The following is an 18,467-nucleotide window of genomic DNA, read 5'->3' as shown; positions in this document are numbered from 1 at the left end:
AAAGATCACACAACACTACTTCCCCGAAGGATGAAACGGCCAGCGTGACACTGCTGAGAAAGTTATGTTAAAGAGGATAAGATTACTGTAAAGAGGAAGTTGAAGCATGTGAGGCAGAGATTGTGTACCGGAAACCCATGTAGTCTTGAATTACCGGCCGAAATCTCTCCATAAGAGGATTTACTTTAAAAAACATTTCATCCAACATTACATCCTACTATATTTCACTGAAATCATCAGCCAATTTTGTTTAGTCATTCATTTGAAAACTATGTCTTACTGTATAGAGCATTGAATTTTGTTTATGAAAACCTCACTTACAGTATACAAAACATTAGGAACACCTGCTCTGTACATGTGGGCCAAGATGTGGTCCCGTGTGGCTCAGTTGGTAGAGCATGGTGTTTGCAACGCCAGGGTTGTGGGTTCGATTCCCATGGGGGACCAGTACGAAAAAATGTATGAAATGTATGCATTCACTACTGTAAGTCGCTCTGGATAAGAGCATCTGCTAAAAATGACCAAAACAAAACAGGTGAATACAGGTGAAAGCTATGATCCCTTATTGATGTCACTTGTTAAATCCACTTCAATCAGTGTAGATGAAGGGAAGGAGACAGATTAAAGAAGGATGTGTAAGCCTTGAGACATGGATTTTGCATGTGTGCAATTCAGAAGGTGACTGGGCAACACGAAAGATTGAAGTGCTTTTGAATGGGTTATGGTAGTAGGTACCAGGCGCACAAGTGTGAGTGTCAAGAACTGCAATGCTGCTGGGTTTTTACATGCTCAACAGTTTCCTGTCTGTATCAAGAATGGTCCATCACCCAAAGGACATCCAGCCAACATGACACAACAGTGGGAAGCATTGGAGTCAACATGGGCCAGCATCCCTGTGGAACACTTTCAATACCTTTGTAGAGTCCATGCCCCAACATATTGATGCTGTTCTGAGGGCAAAGGGTGGTGCAACTCTACATTAGGAAGGTGTTCTTAATGTTTTGTATACCATGTATATACTCTCATGAAGATACATAAAGATACAAACAACACATTTAATTATGGAGTCCACATATGAACTTGGGACCGCAAGCTCATAAAATAGATGGTAATCACAGTGGAGCTTTTGGTTCTGTAAAGGCAAGACAGAAACGCAGGTTGACATTTATTGTCATGAATCTTGCCCTGGAGGCAGAACTGAGCGATTTACGCTAACTGCGCCAGCTGCAAAGCACAAATTGGCCTAGTGGGGTCGCCAATTATTATTTTTAGTGTTATCGGTGTGGTTAAGGTTAGAGTTAGTTTTAAAATCCGATTTTATGACTTTGTGGCTGTGCGAGCTATAGTGACCATTCTGTAGAGCTGCCTCCAGGGCAAGAATCATGACAATAAATTACAACCTGCGACAGAAACACTGTAATAACGAAGTTGACTTGGGGGAGGGTGACATGAGGATGTGGGTTAGTCATTGTCAGTGATCCTCAATAACAAACAACATTAACTGAAACAATATTTGAAGCCATGTATACTATGCATTCAACTGAATTCGCTCATTTCATTCTGTCTCTGTCTACTTGTATAGCGAGAGAAAATGAAAGGTTTTACAATATGAGAAGTCTAAATGACATGCTCTCCCAACATATTCAGTAAAGTACACAAAAAAAGGAAACACGCTGCCCCTAGTTAATATCAAAGGGTACGTCACATCATTCAAGGAGGAGTCGTGCCCCTCAAACGTTACGCTAAGAAAAAGATACGAATATTATTCTTTCTCCCACTGATCTGAATGCAGGCTGGAATTTTCCTCTTCCTGAAAATGCGGAGGGTGAGTTTCTACTTTCTACTAGTGATCAGAGAGAAACAGACCCAGAACGTTACTAAGGCGTGTTCTTTCTCTCTCATTTTGGCAAGTCATTGACTTTCACCTTACACAGGACTTCTTCCGTGATCTATGAAATATTCAACTAACATGGATTGCTTATAGTGAGCATAGGCGCCTCACTCTAAAGTTATGCTTCTATGCTAACTTTTTGCGGAAAAAGGATCATATTCATAGAAACTCGTTTTGTAGGCTACAGTATAGGCTGTGGGCCAAGATGTGGCTCCTTGGATTGGAAACTTTGCTATTCAGGTAAAGTATAGCAATCAGGGTTAGAGAATACATGCTGTTTAACCGTTTTGGTTAGCATATTATAACTTAGAAGACCATTAATTGCGTTTGAGTTCTGCTGCTATAGCAAAAATGATATTAGATTCTAATATTGCAACGCCACCATAGCTACGTATGCCGGATAGAAAAACATATGAACGTTATTCATTTTGCTTCCATCAGTTTTGCTCCTATAAATACTAGTATTTGATCAATGTTAGATTATATAATGAATAATCATTACTATAACCATTAATTAAACATTGTTTCTAGGGGAAAGATGACAGTGACTTAGTTAATCACCTGTAATGAACATATTAAATGTTGATAATTACTTCATAATGGGTCGTTCAATGTCATTTCATCAAGCCATGACATCCACCATCTCATATTGTTCAGCAATTGTTTCTGTAGTTAGAAACAGATAGGATTAGCGTTCTTGAAACATTATTTTGTTGAAATATAGTTTGATCTCTGAGAAATCAAGCTAATTAATTGCAACCAAATGGGCTCTTTTCATATAATGTTCTATAAATATAGTGACTTACATTTGAAAATAATTAGTATTTGAAACAGTGGCCAACAACATAAGTATTCAGACCCTTTGCTATGTCCACCTGTCGTAAATTCAATTGATTGGACATGATTCAGAAAGGCACACACCTGTGTAGATAACGTCCAATAGTGCATGTCAGAGGAAAAACCAAGTCATAAGGTTGAAGGAATTGTCCGTAGAGCTCTGAGACAGGATTGTGTCGAGGCACAGATCTGGGGAAGGTTACCGAAAAATATCTGCAGCATTGAAGGTCCCAAAGAACACAGTGGCCTCCATCATTCTTAAATGGAAGAAGTTTGGAACCACCAAGACTCTTCCTAGAGCTGGCTGCCCGGACAAACTGAGCAATCGGGGGAGAAGGTCCTTGGTCAGGGAGGTGACCAAGAACCCGATGGTCACTCCGACAGAGCTCCAACGTTCCTCTGTAGAGATGGGAGAACCTTCCAGAAGGACAACCATCTCTGCAGCACTCCACCAATCAGGCCTTTATGGTAGAGTGGGCAGATTTGTATTTTATTTATTTCACCTTTATTTAACCAGGTAGACTAGTTGAGAACAAGTTCTCATTTACAATTGCAACCTGGCCAAGATAAAGAAAAGCAGTGCGAAACAAACAACAACACAGAGTTACACATGGAATAAACAAACATACAGTCAATAACACAATAGAAAAAAATTCTATATACAGTGTGTGCGAATGAGGTAAGATAAGGGAGGTAAGGCAATAAATAGGCCATAGTGGCGAAATAATTACAATTTAGCAATTAAACACTGGAGTGATAGATGTGCAGAAGATAAATGTGCAAGTAGAGGTACTGGGGTGCAAAGGAGCAAAAATAAATAACTAAATAACAGTATGGGGATGAGGTAGTTGGATGGGCTATTTACAGATGGGCTATGTATAGGTGCAGTGATCTGTGAGCTGCTCTGACAGCTGGTGCTTAAAGTTAGTGAGGGAGATATGAGTCTCCAGCTTCAGTGATTTTTGTAATTCGTTCCAGTCATTGGCAGCAGAGAACTGGAAGGAAAGGCGGCCAAAGGAGGAATTGGCTTTGGGGGTGACCAGTGAAATACCTGCTGGAGTGCGTGCTACGTGTGGGTACTGCTATGGTGACCAGTGAGCTGAGATAAGGTGGGGCTTTACCTAGCAAAGACTTATAGATGATCTGGAGCCAGTGGGTTTGGCGACGAATATGAAGCGAGGGCCAGCCAACGAGAGCATACAGGTCACAGTGGTGGGTAGTATATGGGGCTTTGGTGACAAAACGGATGGCACTGTGATAGACTGCATCCAATTTGCTGAGTAGAGTGTTAGAGGCTATTTTGTAAATGACATCGCTGAAGTCAAGCATTGGCAGGATAGTCAGTTTTACGAGGGTATGTTTGGCAGCATGTGTGAAGGATGCTTTGTTGTGAAATAAGGAGCTGATTCTACATGTAATTTTGGATTGGAGATGCTTAATGTGAGTCTGGAAGGAGAGTTAACAGTCTAACCAGACAACTAGGTATTTGTAGTTGTCCACATGTTCTAAGTCAGAACCGTCCAGAGTAGTGATACTGGACGGGTGGGCAGGTGTGGGCAGCGATCGATTGAAGAGCATGCATTTAGTTTTACTTGCATTTAAGAGCAGCTGGAGGCCACGGAAGGAGAGTTGTATGGCATTGAAGCTCGTCTGGAGGTTAGTTAACACAGTGTCCAAAGGAGGGCCAGAAGTATACAGAATGGTGCTCACCTGCATAGAGGTGGATCAGAGAATCACCAGCAGCAAGAGCGACATCATTGATGTATACAGAGAAAAGAGTCGGCCCGAGAATTGAACCCTGTGGCACCCCCATAGAGAAGGCTAGAGGTCCGGACAACAGGCCCTCCGATTTGACACACTGAACTCTGTCTGAGAAGTAGTTGGTGAACCAGACCAGGCACTCATTTGAGAAACCAAGGCTGTTGAGTCTGCCGATAAGAATGTAGTGATTGACAGAGTCGAAAGCCTTAGCCAGGTCGATGAATACAGCGGCACGGTATTGTCTCTTATCGATGGTAGTTATGATATCGTTTAGAACCTTGAGCGTGGCTGAGGTGCACCCATGACCAGCTCGGAAACCAGATTGCAGAGCGGTGGGATTCGAAATGGTCGGTGATCTGTTTTTTTAACTTGGCTTTCGAAGACCTTAGAAAGGCAGGGTAGGATAGATATAGGTCTGTAGCCGTTTGGGTCTAGAGTGTCTCCCCCTTTGAAGAGTGGGATGACCGCGGCAGCTTTCCAATCTTTGGGGATCTCAGACGATACGAAAGAGAGGTTGAACAGGCTAGTAATAGGGGTTGCAACAATTTCGGCGGATAATTTTAGAAAGAGAGGGTCCAGATTGTCTAGCCCGGCTGATTTGTAGGGGTCCAGATTTTGCAGCTCTTTCAGAACATCAGCTATCTGGATTTGGGTGAAGGAGAAGTGGGGGAGGCTTGGGCGAGTTGCTGTGGGGGATGGAGGGCTGTTGATCGGGGCAGGGGTAGCCAGGTGGAAAGCATGGCCAGCCGTAGAAAAATGCTTATTGAAATTCTCAATTATCGTGGATTTATCGGTGGTGACAGTGTTTCCTAGCCTCAATGCAGTGGGCAGCTGGAAGGAGGTGCTCTTATTCTCCATGGACTTTACAGTGTCCCAGAATTTTTGGGAGTTTGTGCTACAGGATGCAAATTTCTGTTTGAAAAAGCTAGCCTTTGCTCTCCTGTGTATATTTCTTCCTGAAAAGTAGCAAATGGCGGGGGCTATTCGATGCTAATGCAGTACGCCACAGGATGTTTTTGTGCTGGTCAAGGGCAGTCAGGTCTGGAGTGAACCAAGGGCTATATCTGTTCCTGGTTCTACATTTTTTGAATGGGGCATGCTTATTTAAGATGGTGACGAAAGCACTTTTAAAGAATAACCAGGCATCCTGTACTGACGGGATAAGGTCAATATCCTTCCAGGATACCCGGGCCAGGTTGATTAGAAAGGCCTGCTCGCTGAAGTGTTTTAGGGAGCGTTTGACAGTGATGAGGGGTGGTCGTTTGACCGCAGACCCATTACGGATGCAGGCAATGAGGCAGTGATTGCTGAGATTCTGGTTGAAGACAGCAGAGGTGTATTTGGAGGGTAGGTTGGTTAGGAGGATATCTATGAGGGTGCCTGTGTTTACGAATTTGGGGTTGTACCTGGTAGGTTCATTGATAATTTGTGAGATTGAGGGCATCAAGCTTAGATTGTAGGATGGCCAGGGTGTTAAGCATGTCCCAGTTTAGGTCACCTAACAGCATGAGCTCTGAAGATAAATGGGGGACAATCAACTCACATAGGGCTCAGCTGGGGGCAGAAGGTGGTCTATAGCAAGCGGCAACGGTGAGAGACTTGTTTCTGGAAAGGAGGATTTTTAAAAGTAGAATCTCAAATTGTTTGGACACAGACCTGGATAGTAAAACAGAAGTCTGCAGGCTATCTCTGCAGTAGATTGCAACTCCGCCCCCTTTGGCAGTTCTATCTTGTCGGGAAATGTTATAGTTAGGGATGAAAATGTCAGGGTTTTTGGTAGCCTTCCTAAGCCAGGATTCAGACACGGCTAGGACATCCGGGTTGGCAGAGTGTGCTAAAGCAGTGAATAAAACAAACTTAGGGAGGAGGCTTCTAATGTTAACATGCATGAAACCAAGGCTTTTACGGTTACAGAAGTCAACAAATGAGAGCGCCTGGGAAATGGGAGTGGAGTGAGGCACCGCAAGGCCTGGATTAACCTCTACATCACCAGAGGAACAGAGGAGGAGTAGGATAAGGGTATGGCTAGAGGCTATAAGAACTGGTCGTCTAGTACGTTCGGGAACAGAGAGTAAAAGGAGCAGGTTTCTGGGCGCGGTAGAATAGATTCAGACAGCGATTCAGACAGCTAGCGGGCCGGGGCTAGCAGGCTAGCAGAAGGGCCTTAGAGGGACGTCGCGACGGAAGAAGTTTGTTGTAGCCCCCTCACGCGGTTACGTCGGCAGACCAGTCGTGATGGATCAGCAGTGCTCCGTGTAGTAAAAGGGTCCAGGCCAGTTAGCAAAATAGGTATAGTGGCCCAAGAAATTGGCTGATGTACCTCTTCAGCTAACAGTTCGATATGCTCTAGACAGCTAGCGGGCCGCGGCTAGTAGATGGGCATTCAGGGGATGTCACAACGGATGATACAAATCATTTTTAATGATACAAATCATTAAAATCCAGACAGAAAATATTTACACAAGAAGCAACCTATTATCACACAGTCAAACTCTCATTTCATTTAGTCTGTTGAAAAACGCCCTCGGGCGGTTTACGTTGGTAGTCCATTCGTGATGAATGGACCTCTTCAGCTAGCCGGGAGATGGGCCTAGCATAGGCTAGCTCCAGGCTAATTGGTGCTTGCTACGGGACAGAGACGTTAGCCAGGAGTAGCCACTCGGATAGCACCTAGCTAGCTGCGATGATCCAGGTGAAAAGGTTCAGAGCTTGCGGTAGGAATCCGGCGATATGGAGAAGAAGTCCGATATGCTCTGGGTTGAATCGCGCTATGCAGACTGGCAGGAGTTGTCCGGGCTAAAGGTTAGCTGATGACCGCTAGCAGTGGCTAGCTGACTACTTGCTAGTAATTTATGTTGGGGGTTCTGGTTCTAAAGTAAAGAAAATAGCAGATCCATACCACATTGGGTGAGGCGGGTTGCAAGAGAGTATGTTGAAGTTGAGGTTAAGAAAAAGATTTAAAAAATATATGCGAAGAAAAAAGATATAAAAAAGATATATACATGGGACACGACAAGACGAAGACAAAGATTTTTGGGGAGATGGGAGCCACTCCTCAGTAAAAGGCACATGTCAGCTCACTTGGAGTTTGCCAAAAGGCACCTAAAAGCATGGTGGTGGCAGGATCATGCTGTGGGGATGGTTTTCAGCAGCAGGGACTGGGAGACTAGTCAGGATTAAGGGAGAGATGAATGGAGCAAAGTACAGAGAGATCCTTGATGAAAACCTACTCCAGAGTGCTCAGGACCTCAGACTGGGGCTAAGGTTCATCTTCCAACAGGACAATGACCCTAAGCACACAGCCAAGACAATGCAGGAGTGGCTTTGGGATAAGTCTCTGAAGGTCCTTGAGTGGCACAGCCAGAGCCCAGACTTGAACCCGATCGAACATCTCTGGAGAGACCTGAAAATCGCTATGCAGCAACGCTCCCCATTCAACTTGACAGAGCTTGAGAGGATGTGCAGAGAAGAATGGGAAAAACTCCCCAAATACAAGTGTGCCAAGCTTGTAGCGTCATACCTAGGAAGACTCGAGGCTGTAATCACTGCAATAAGGTGCTTCAACAAAGTACTGAGTATTGGGTCTGAATACTTATGTAAATGTCTATTTTTTCAGTTTTACATTTTTTATTAATTTGCAAAAAATATATAAAAACCTGTTTTTGCTTTGTCATTATGGGGAATTGTGTGTAGATTGATGAGAGAGAAAACTATTTAATCAGTTTTAGTAAGGCTGTAACATAACAAAATTTGGAAAAAGTCAAGGGGTCTGAATACTTTCCAAATGCACTGTAGGTGAAGGGGAAGAGACAGGTTAAAGAAGGATTTTTAAGCCTTGAGACAATTGAGACGTGGATTGTGTACGTGTGTCATTCAGAGGGTGAATGGGCAAGATAAAATATTTAAGTGCCTTTGAACGGTGTTTGCTAGTAGGTGCTAGGCGCACTGGTTTGTGTCAAGAACTGCAACCCTGCTGGATTTTTCACGTTCAACAGTTTCCTGTGTGTATCAAGAATGGTCCACCTTGCTAAGGACATCTAGCCAACTTGATGCAACTGTGGGAAGCATTGGAGTCAATATGGGCAAGCGTCCCTGTGGAACGCTTTCAACACCTTGTAGAGGCTGTTTTGAGGGCAAAAGGGGATGTAACTCATTATTAGGAAGGTGTTCCTAATGTTTTGTGCACTCAGTGTGTGACCAGTATAGTCTACAAGGGGCTCAGTCTGTGTTTTCATTGAGTACCTAATTGCTAGCAGTTGCTCATCTAATAGCATGCATTAGGAGGAGGGGGAGAGACAGGAAGTCATTTCTGGAGATATGGAACACTAGGCAGAACCATTGATTGAAACAGTTATTTGGGGCCTAGTGGATCCCAAAGGGAAATTCACCATAGCAACCAAATGGTTACGAAGGGATACTGTCAAAATCCTTTTGTCTGTTGCATATTCTTCACTGACAGGGTAAGTAATGGTTCAGAGGGAGACACTTGGACAGGTGCTGGGGAGGCCACACACACACACACACACACACACACTGTACACACACACACTGTACACTCCAACTGTACACTACATCCATCTCAAACTTGTTGCTCCATATGTAGGCCTATGACTAGTCTCTTTTCACAGCATCTGTGAAAAGAGACTAGCCTATTAGTAATTCAATGTTTTCCTTTGTATTTGATGAGGGAACATTGAGAGGCACTCTATTCTCCATTATCTCCATTTATGACACTCCAGAGCCAACAAAAGAGACTCCTTGCAGGCGTCTTCAACCAGACTAGACCTCCGTAGTAACCATGAAAATCTACATCATTCACATGTGTATATTTCTCCAGTCATACCAAATGTCCTTCGAGTTAACAGTTATCATGCTCATTCAATTGTCTCTTTTACATTAGTGGCTTACATCACTAGAGGTCCATAGTAACCTTTGAAATCTATATAATTCACATGTAAACTCCCCTACATATTTATTTGGACAGTGAAGCTAAACTTAATGTGGCTCTATTTCAAATCAAATGTTCTATATGAGGCGACAGTACAGAACATCACCTTTTATTTGAGGTTATTTTCATATCTGTTTTACCGTTTAGAAGTGAAAGCACTTTATGTATCTAGTCCCCCCCATTTGAATGTATCATAATTATTTGGACAAATTCACTTATAGTGTATTTCATTTAGTCAAAAGTTTAGTATTTGGTCCCCTATTCATAACATGTAATGATTACATGAAGCTTGTGACTCTACAAACTTGCTAATGGTAAGAGTTAGCATGTTTTGGGGGCATGACCTTTGTGCATCTGTAACTTTCTCATCATTATTCATGATTATCCGTAATCATGGTAGCATCCACATTAATGTAGAAGTTTTCAGAAACATCATATTTTCTTATTTACAATAAAAGTAACTCCAAAATGACCGTACATTATTTACCATTCATTTCTATTGGTCACAACATCATCTGAAACACACAACAACAACAAAATGGAAAATACACCCAACAAGTCTGTAGTCACAAGCTTGATGTAGTCATTGTGTGCTAGGATTTTGATTTGATTTATTAGGATCCCAACTAGCTGACGTCAATGGCGACAACTAGTCTTACTGGGGTCTGACATATAACGAAGAAGACATTACAGGTAAAAGACTTTACAATGTACATACATTCAAAAACATGAACATGTTGTGTGTGTGCATCTATCAGTTACACATACTGTACATGGCAGTACATGCACACAACAAGTAGGTCACATTGGGGAGAGGCGTTGTGCTGTGAGGTGTTGCTTTATTTGTTTTTTGAAACCAGGTCTGCTGTTCACTTGCGCAATATAAGATGGAAGGACGTTCTGTGCACTCATGGTGCTGTATATAATACTGTATGTTTCCTTGAATTTGTTCTGGACCTGGGGACTATGAAAAGACCCCTGGTGGCATGTGTGGTGGGGTAAGTGTGCGTGTCAGTGCTGTGTGTAAGTTGACTATGGAAACAATTTGGAATTTCCAACACGTTAATGTTTCTTATAAAAACAAGAAGTGACGCAGTCAGTCTTTCCTCAACTCTTAGGATAATTGGTCCAAAATACTAACCTTTTGACTAAATGTAATACACTATAAGTGAATTTGTCGAAATACTTGACACCTTAAAATGTGCGGACTAGATACATAAAGTGCATTTATTTCTAAACGATATAACATATGTATGAAAATATCCTCACAAATAAAAGGTGACATCCTGTACTGTTGCTTCATATAAAACATTAAATCTCAAATCCAAAATGCTAGAGTATAGAGCCAAATAAAAAACGTAACTTCACTGTCCAAATAAATACTTAGAGGAGTGTATGTATTTATAACCTAATGTCCTTGAAGTTAGCACTTCTCACTTTCTAATCAGTTGCTGGCCTGTTAAGTCCTGTTGATATCACACTGTTGAGTCACCTGTGCTTCAGTGAACACGTTTTTCTGATGTTTATTTAACTATTTGAGAGGGGGCCCATAATTAAAGGTTACATTTTTAAAACATTTAAAAAATAAAGATGTTTATGTGTCTGTCTGTCTGTCTGTCTGTGTGGCCTCTCCAGCATGTGCCCAAGTGCCTCCCTCAGCCATTACTTAAAGTTTAATGACTGACCGTATGAAGTAAACTAATGATAGACTATGTAACTATTTAGTAGACTATGATGTGGTTGTTTATTTTATGTTACATAGTATTTACTTCATCAGTTTACTTCATTGAGTCCAATATCGCTACTTAATGACAGATATATATAAATAATAATAATAATAATAAATATATATATATATATACACAGTACACACACTACCGTTCAAAAGTTTGGGGTCACTTAGAAATGTCCTTGTTTTTTAAAGAAAAGCTCATTTTCTGTCCATTAAAATAACATCAAATTGATCAGAAATACAGTGTAGACATTGTTAATGTTTTAAATGACTATTGTAGCTGGAAATGGCAGATTTTTTTATGGAATATCTACACAGGCGTACAGAGGCCCATTATCAGCAACCATCACTCCAGTGTTCCAATGGCACGTTGTGTTAGCTAATCCAGGTTTATCATTTTAAAAGGCTAACTGGTCATTAGAAAACCCTTATGCAATTATGTTAGCACAGCTGAAAACTGTTGTTCTGATTAAAGAAGCAATAAAACTGGCCTTCTTTAGACTAGTTGAGTATCTGGAGCATCAGCATTTGTGGGTTCGATTACAGGCTCAAAATGGCCAGAAACAAAGGACTTTCTTCTGAAACTCGTCAGGCTGTTCTGTGAAGGGAGTAGTACACAGCGTTGTATGAGATCTTCAGTTTCTTGGCAATTTCATTTCACAGAACAAGAATAGACTGACGAGTTTCAGAAGAAAGTTCTTTGTAGCTGTGCTAACATAATTGCAAAAGGGTTTTCTAATGATCAGTTAGCCTTTTAAAATGATCAACTTGGATTAGCTAACACAACGTGCCATTGGAACACAGGAGTGATGGTTGCTGATAATGGGCCTCTGTACGCCTATGTCACAAGCGTCGTATAGATTAGACCAAGGCACAGCGTATATAGTGCGCATCTTCAATTTATTAAAAGAGAACACTTAAACAAAAATAACCACGACCAACAGTTCCGCAAGGTACACAGACTAATACGGAAAATAACCACCCACAAAACCCAAAGGAAAACAGGCTGCCTAAGTATGGCTTCCAATCAGAGACAACAAAAAACACCTGCCTCTGATTGGAAACCATACTCGGCCAAACATGGAAAATGAAACATAGAAATAGAAAACTAGAAGCAAAATCCCCTAGAACCAAAAACAAACACACAAAACAAACCCCCCTGCCACGCCCTGACCATTCTACTATGGCAAATGACCCTTTTCACTGGTCAGGACGTGACAGCCTATGTAGATATTCCATTAAAAATCAGCCGTTTCCAGCTACAATAGTAATTTACAACATCAACAATGTCTACACTGTATTTCTGATCAATTTGATGTGATTTTAATGGACAAAAAAAAAGTGCTTTTCTTTCAAAAACAAGGACGTTCCTAAGTGACCCCAAACTTTTGAACGGTAGTGTATATATACTGTATATCAAATATAAAATGGCTGCAGTGTGTCAGTAAATGAAATGTCAGTGTTACCCACATCTTCTGTGTAGGCCTAGTACTCTCACCAACAGTGTTCAACAATGACAAACTATCCAATGCTTGCATATCCCACGTTTGACTACCGATGTGAGTCTTTGCGTAGTTAGATCGCGCAGAGGAAAAGTGTAACTTGCTGCACACTGTACTGCTAGGCTGCATTCCAGGCCCCATAGAGCTCTGGTCAAAGTAGTACATTATATATGGAATAGGGTACCATTTGGGACACACACTAGTCTGCTACTGCAAGTGAGTGGGGGAGTCATTTTCGTGACTCGGCATTCAAAGCTCAACTTTTCTGGTTAGATTTGACAGCTTGTGAGTATCATGCTGCTGCTGAGCACACACACACACACACACACACACACACACACACAGCAGAGAAATATTTTGAATTACTGTAGCCTAGCTCTCTGTCTAGTTTTGTTAAAGAGGTGCAATGCCAATCAGCAACCGTCATTTCCTAAAAGGCTAAGATTCTTCTGTCTACTTTCACAAGTAAGAAACTCTGAGGTCAAAGGTACAGGATTCCATGTGCTTTCAGTAGATGATCTACAGTGACGGTTTGAGTAGACAATCTACAGCAAACAGAAATAGTGACATCCAGATAGTCGTTGACTACAACAACACCTCTGTTGTAACCAGGTTCTTTGGAGGGATTTGTAGTTCTTTGTGTGTTCTTTTTTGAAGGGGTAGGGCTTAGCTACAGTAGGGAGTGTATGAGCATGTCTAATTGCACTTTGGTTTGCGCAAGCCCTTTAATAACCCCTTGAGAAAAAGCCTGCCTTTCCGGAAGAAAAACAGCAGTGTTGTTGACAGGCTGTGTACTTGTGTGTTTTTTGTTGTTTGTTTCCAGGAGGCTGCTGCAGGAACACCAGTCCTGTTCCAGTTCCCCTTTCTAGAAGCTTTTCCCATGCAGGAGACCCACATGGGCTAAGAAGGTCTGGGTTGGGACCACAGGAACATCCTGACCAGTAATTTCCTGCTAGTCACAGGTAATATGCTAGATATCATTTGATACAGCGGGAGGAACTAAAAGTGGTTACAATGGCTCAGTGGGTTGGATCATGGTGTTTGAAACAGAGCTGTATTTTTTTTAAATTGTATTTATTTAACCTTTATTTAACTAGGCAAGTCAGTTAAGAGCAAATTCTTATTTACAATGACGGCCTCTATGTTCACTCTCACTTCCAAATGGGAAATATATAAGGATACTGTACATGTGTTGAATTAAAGTCATTACCATTGTTATCATTTGTATGATTTATCATAACATTTTCTGCTTCTATCCAAGGCTCTGTTTGTTTTCTTAGAACAGTTTGACCCATGTAGCTAATTTTACACTCTGTTACCATTGACACAATCATAGAGATTCCTTACATGCCAGTCCCCTGAGGATCAAGAAAGCTCTCAGTGAAATGAATAATGCACATGGAAATGTGTGGCGAGGCCAGTTTAGCCTGAGATTACACTGACACACTGCCACCTGTAATTGGTGTCATGAGGAGAGCTCCTCGAATTGGGACCGCATGATGATGCAAGTCTGAGCATTGTAGAAAGAGAGGGAGGAAGAGAAGGAAATAAAGAAGGGATAAAGGAAAATGTGCACAGCTCATTCCTTGAGGATTATGGGGATGAAAAGCGGGCTGGTATGCGGCTGCTGCTGGGTCCGGCTCGGACACAAACAACGCACTGACCAAGAAGGCCCTCTAACCTGCTTTACCTTCGAACATTTCTCCTTAAGCCTACTGCCTCAAAACTTTAGGCCATTAGCTGGGACCCACAACTACCTTTCACTATGTTTCTGAATGGGCCCATGCCTCCTGGGTTTGTTGTAAGTCTGCCGATCTCGTTATGGTCACTTCATACTCTGTACGTTGTAAGTCTGTAACTTCTGGGTTTGGTCTCTTATTTCCTGTTTGTCTCTACCACTTCCTGTCCAGGTCCAGAGACTGCAGAGAGCCAAGATGCACGGCTGTCGGAAGAAAACCAGGGTGCTGTGTGTGATGACGATGCTCAACGTCTTCGTCTTCATCCTTGTGGGTGTGTCTCGGAACCTGGGCCAGGATAAGGGGGACCAGCGGAAGCCACGCGTTCCCTCCAGGAGGTTCTGGAGGAAGCAGATGACCAGCGAGATCTTCTGGAATAAGGAGCAGCAGAGGCTGGACTACATCTACAACCCCATCCTCATGTTGGGTTTGACCAATGACTCTCTCCTGGAGCTACCTGATTGGCTCAACGACACCAAGTCCCCGGACCCCTGCCAACCGGACTACAGGGTCACCACCCAGGTGAAGGACTACAACTCCCTGCCACCTCGCTTCCAGGACTTCCTGCTGCACATGCACTGCCGCTCGTATCCGATGATCATGGACCAGCCACGCGTATGCGAGAGCAAACCCTACCTCCTATTGGCCGTCAAGTCCCTGGCTCCCCACTTCGACCGGCGGCAGGCCATCAGGGAGTCGTGGGGGCGGGTGGGCGTTCTGGCCAATCGGACTATAGCCACGGTCTTCCTCCTTGGAAATGCCGCGGCAGTCGACCACTTCCCCAACTTGTCTGGGATGCTCAGCCACGAGGCCAGACTTTACGGGGACCTCCTCCAGTGGGACTACCGAGACTCCTTCTTCAACCTCACCCTGAAAGAGGTGCTCTTTCTGGACTGGTTCAGCCAGCGTTGCCCCGACGCCCGCTTTGTCTTCAAGGGGGATGATGACGTCTTCGTCAACACCTGGAGGATCTTAGACTTCCTCCACAATCTTCCAGAGATCAGGGCCAGGGATCTGTTCATAGGGGATGTAATCACCAATGCCGGCCCGCACCGGGACCGGAAGCTCAAGTACTTCATCCCAGAGAGTGTGTTCGTGGGGCCATACCCGCCCTATGCCGGGGGAGGAGGGTTCCTGTACTCTGGGGAACTGGCACTGCAGTTGCACAACATCTCCCAGCAGGTGGCGCTGTATCCTATTGATGATGTCTACACAGGGATGTGTCTCCAAAAGCTGGGCTTGGTCCCGGAGAAGCACAAGGGCTTCAGGACGTTTGACATTCATGAGAAATACAGGGGCAACCCTTGTGCGTATAAGAGCTTAATGCTCGTGCACAGCAGGACGCCGCAGGAGATGATCAAAATCTGGGCCTGGCTCAGCGATCCGGAATTGGACTGTCAGTGAGACATCTACATGCATTCCACATTACACCCTATTCCCTACATAGTGCACTATTTTTGACCAGAGACCTATGGGTCCTGGTCAAAAGTAGTGTATTATATAGGGAATAGGGTGCCATTTGGGATGCATACAATGGGTCTTTGAGAAATGTGTTTGATGTGTTTTCTTTGGTTTTTGTGGAATTCGCAAAATCCTCGAGGTTCGGTAGCAATGCTGCGTTCACGTGCTAGTTGGAACTCTGAATTTTCTGACTTGCTAATTTGTTGTAGTTACACACGTGCCGTGTTCAACCAGTTAGCAAGTTGAACATTTTTGAGTTTCCTGGTTCCGACTAGCACGTCACAAGTCAATGTGTTCCAGCTTCAATAGAATCAGCTGATATATCCCAAGCATTCCAAAGTATTTTTTACATGAGCAACCATTCATGTACACTTTTCAAGACTGTGTTCGGCAAATGTAGTATCATTAATACAAATGTAATAGTACTGTATGTACTATACAAGCACTATTGCACGAGAGGACCTTCATTTGCAAGAAATGTAATTTGTCACAATTACAGTCATATGTGAAAATCACCTACGATTGGGGGGGGGGAATCCATATCTCTTTTAATAGTAACAAGACAGTTCTCTACTTATGGCAAATGGTGTGTGAATGTCCTGCTTAACCTGTTTTTCCAGACGGTTACGCCAATACACAGGGTAGTGTATTGCTGTAAGCTCTCTCAATGGATCTGACGTTCCTTTGGACTTAATTCTAGAAACAAACTATTTATGATATTTGAAAGATTGCTGTTTCATTATAACTCTTAAAGCTGGAAACCGTAGCGGTGAAACTGCCACGTCCGGTTGTGCGATATTACAACAACAAAGAAGTTACTTAAAACAACAAACAGTTTTTTCCCCTTCAGATGTACACTGAGTGTGCCAAACATTAAGGACAGCTTCCTAATATCGGGTTGCACCCCACCTTTTGCCCTCAGAACATCTTCAATTTGTCAGGGCATGGACTCTACAAAGTGTTGAAAGTATTCCACAGGGATGCTGGCCCATGTTGACTCCAATGCTTCCCACTGTTGTGTCAAGTTGGCTGGATGTCCTTTGGGTGGTGGAACATTCTTGATACACATGGGAAACGGTTGAGCGTCAAAAACCCAGCAGCATTGCAGTTCTTGACACAAACGGGTACGCCTGGTACTTACTACCATACCCTGTTCAAAGGCACTTCAATAGTTTGTCTTGCCCATTCACCTTCTGAATGGGACACAAACAATCCATGTCTCAATTATCTCAAGGCTTAAAAATCTACACTGATTGAAGTGGATTTAACAAGTAACATCGATAAGGGATCATAGCTTTCTCCTGGTCAGTCTGTGTCATGGAAAGAGCAGGCATCCTTAATGTTTTGTACACTCAGTGTATGTAAAAAAAAAATGTTTTACCACACTTATCGAGCTCCTCTTCTCCGTTTCATAAACAAAACAAAAACAATAACAAATGTGCCTGGAGCGACCAGTGGCTCAGTTTCACCTTATGCGGATCTTAGCTTTAAAGTATTTTTTTTATTATTAAAACAAAATTGCACATTTGGTGAATAAATATTTGTTGAATAATCCAGAATTTTAAGGCGTTAGTAGTCCTGTGGCGCAGTTTTTTTCTGCTGTAATGAGATGTTATGTGCAGAGCTCTTTCTGTATACTCACAACAGTGGAGGCTGCTGAGGGGAGGACAGGTCAATAATAATGGCTGGAATGGAGCGAATGGGATGGCATCAAACCATGTGTTTGTATTTGATACCATTCCACTGGTTCCGCTCCAGCCATTACCAGGAGCCCGTCCTCCCCAATTAAGGCGCCACCAACCTCCTGTGACTCAAAAGATAATAATGGAATCAACTGGGTCTGTACTTCCAACTCCATTTTATGCCCTATGTTTGTTTTGTTTTTATGTTTTCAGAAATGTGATGGATACCTGGAGTATTTCAATTTTTTATGACAGTGAATAAAAAACTATTCAAACATCAAACCTTGGAATCACTCTCGTTCTTCAAAGTTGGTCTGAATCATAAAGGTACTAAAGATATCTATATCTGTTCACTACTGTATACAAAACATCAAACGTTTAGAATAAACATCTTTACCATTGGATAATTAATAAATTGATGGAAGTGTCTTTCTTGTAAAATATATTTGTATTTATAAAGTACTTGGTAAGATAAAGGTTTAACATATAATACCTGTTCATCCTGAGAAGTTGAGCTGCAGAAGACAAGTAATCTTACCAACAGTGTAGCAGTGACACCTAGTGGATATAACCCATATAGACCAGAAGCACACGAATATCAAGGCGTGCTAATTAGCTACTTTGCAATATATTTCACCTGTTTACGTCCACTTTTGGCGGAAACGGAAAGAAACACCTCATGAAAAAATGGTCAATAGCTGGGACAATGTAGGAAGTGGACTTGCTTGCTAAATACTGGAAAAAGTAAACACAGCGTGACACTAAAATGCCACGAAATCATTCAAAGTTACTAATTGGACGTGCACTACTACTGCATGCGTGTGTCTTGTTTAGGCCTATAACTCTGACATCATTGGATTGTCCTCCACACTCTCTGTCCACCTCTTCTCAGATGACCACCTTGTTGATGAGGGCAA

General features: G+C 42.6%; 1 protein-coding gene across 3 annotated transcripts; it reads left to right on the top strand.

Annotated features, from left to right (window-relative positions):
- The first annotated feature begins 1,682 nt into the window (after positions 1–1,682).
- Positions 1,683–17,832, top strand: LOC106585823 (N-acetyllactosaminide beta-1,3-N-acetylglucosaminyltransferase 2). Of its 3 annotated transcripts, none has more exons than XM_014172491.2 (3): positions 1,683–1,825; positions 13,495–13,633; positions 14,582–17,832. In XM_014172491.2, exon 3 carries the CDS (start codon positions 14,606–14,608, stop codon positions 15,809–15,811), a length of 1,206 nt encoding a protein of 401 aa, XP_014027966.1. In that variant the 5' UTR covers positions 1,683–1,825; positions 13,495–13,633; positions 14,582–14,605; the 3' UTR covers positions 15,812–17,832. The 3 variants fall into 3 exon arrangements, with proteins under 3 accessions (XP_014027966.1, XP_014027967.1, XP_014027968.1); XM_014172492.2 differs by lacking the exon at positions 1,683–1,825 and adding an exon at positions 1,849–2,131; XM_014172493.2 differs by lacking the exon at positions 1,683–1,825 and adding an exon at positions 12,542–12,956.
- Positions 17,833–18,467: the final 635 nt, after the last annotated feature.

The sequence above is a fragment of the Salmo salar genome, chromosome ssa02, assembly GCF_905237065.1.
Source record: "Salmo salar chromosome ssa02, Ssal_v3.1, whole genome shotgun sequence".
Classification (NCBI taxonomy): Eukaryota; Metazoa; Chordata; class Actinopteri; order Salmoniformes; family Salmonidae; genus Salmo; species Salmo salar.
This window is presented reverse-complemented; position numbering and strand designations above follow the sequence as displayed.

Coding starts and splice junctions, on each gene's coding strand:
- LOC106585823 (XM_014172491.2), top strand. CDS start 14,606: ATGCACGGCTGTCGGAAGAAAACCAGGGTGCTGTGTGTGATGACGATG.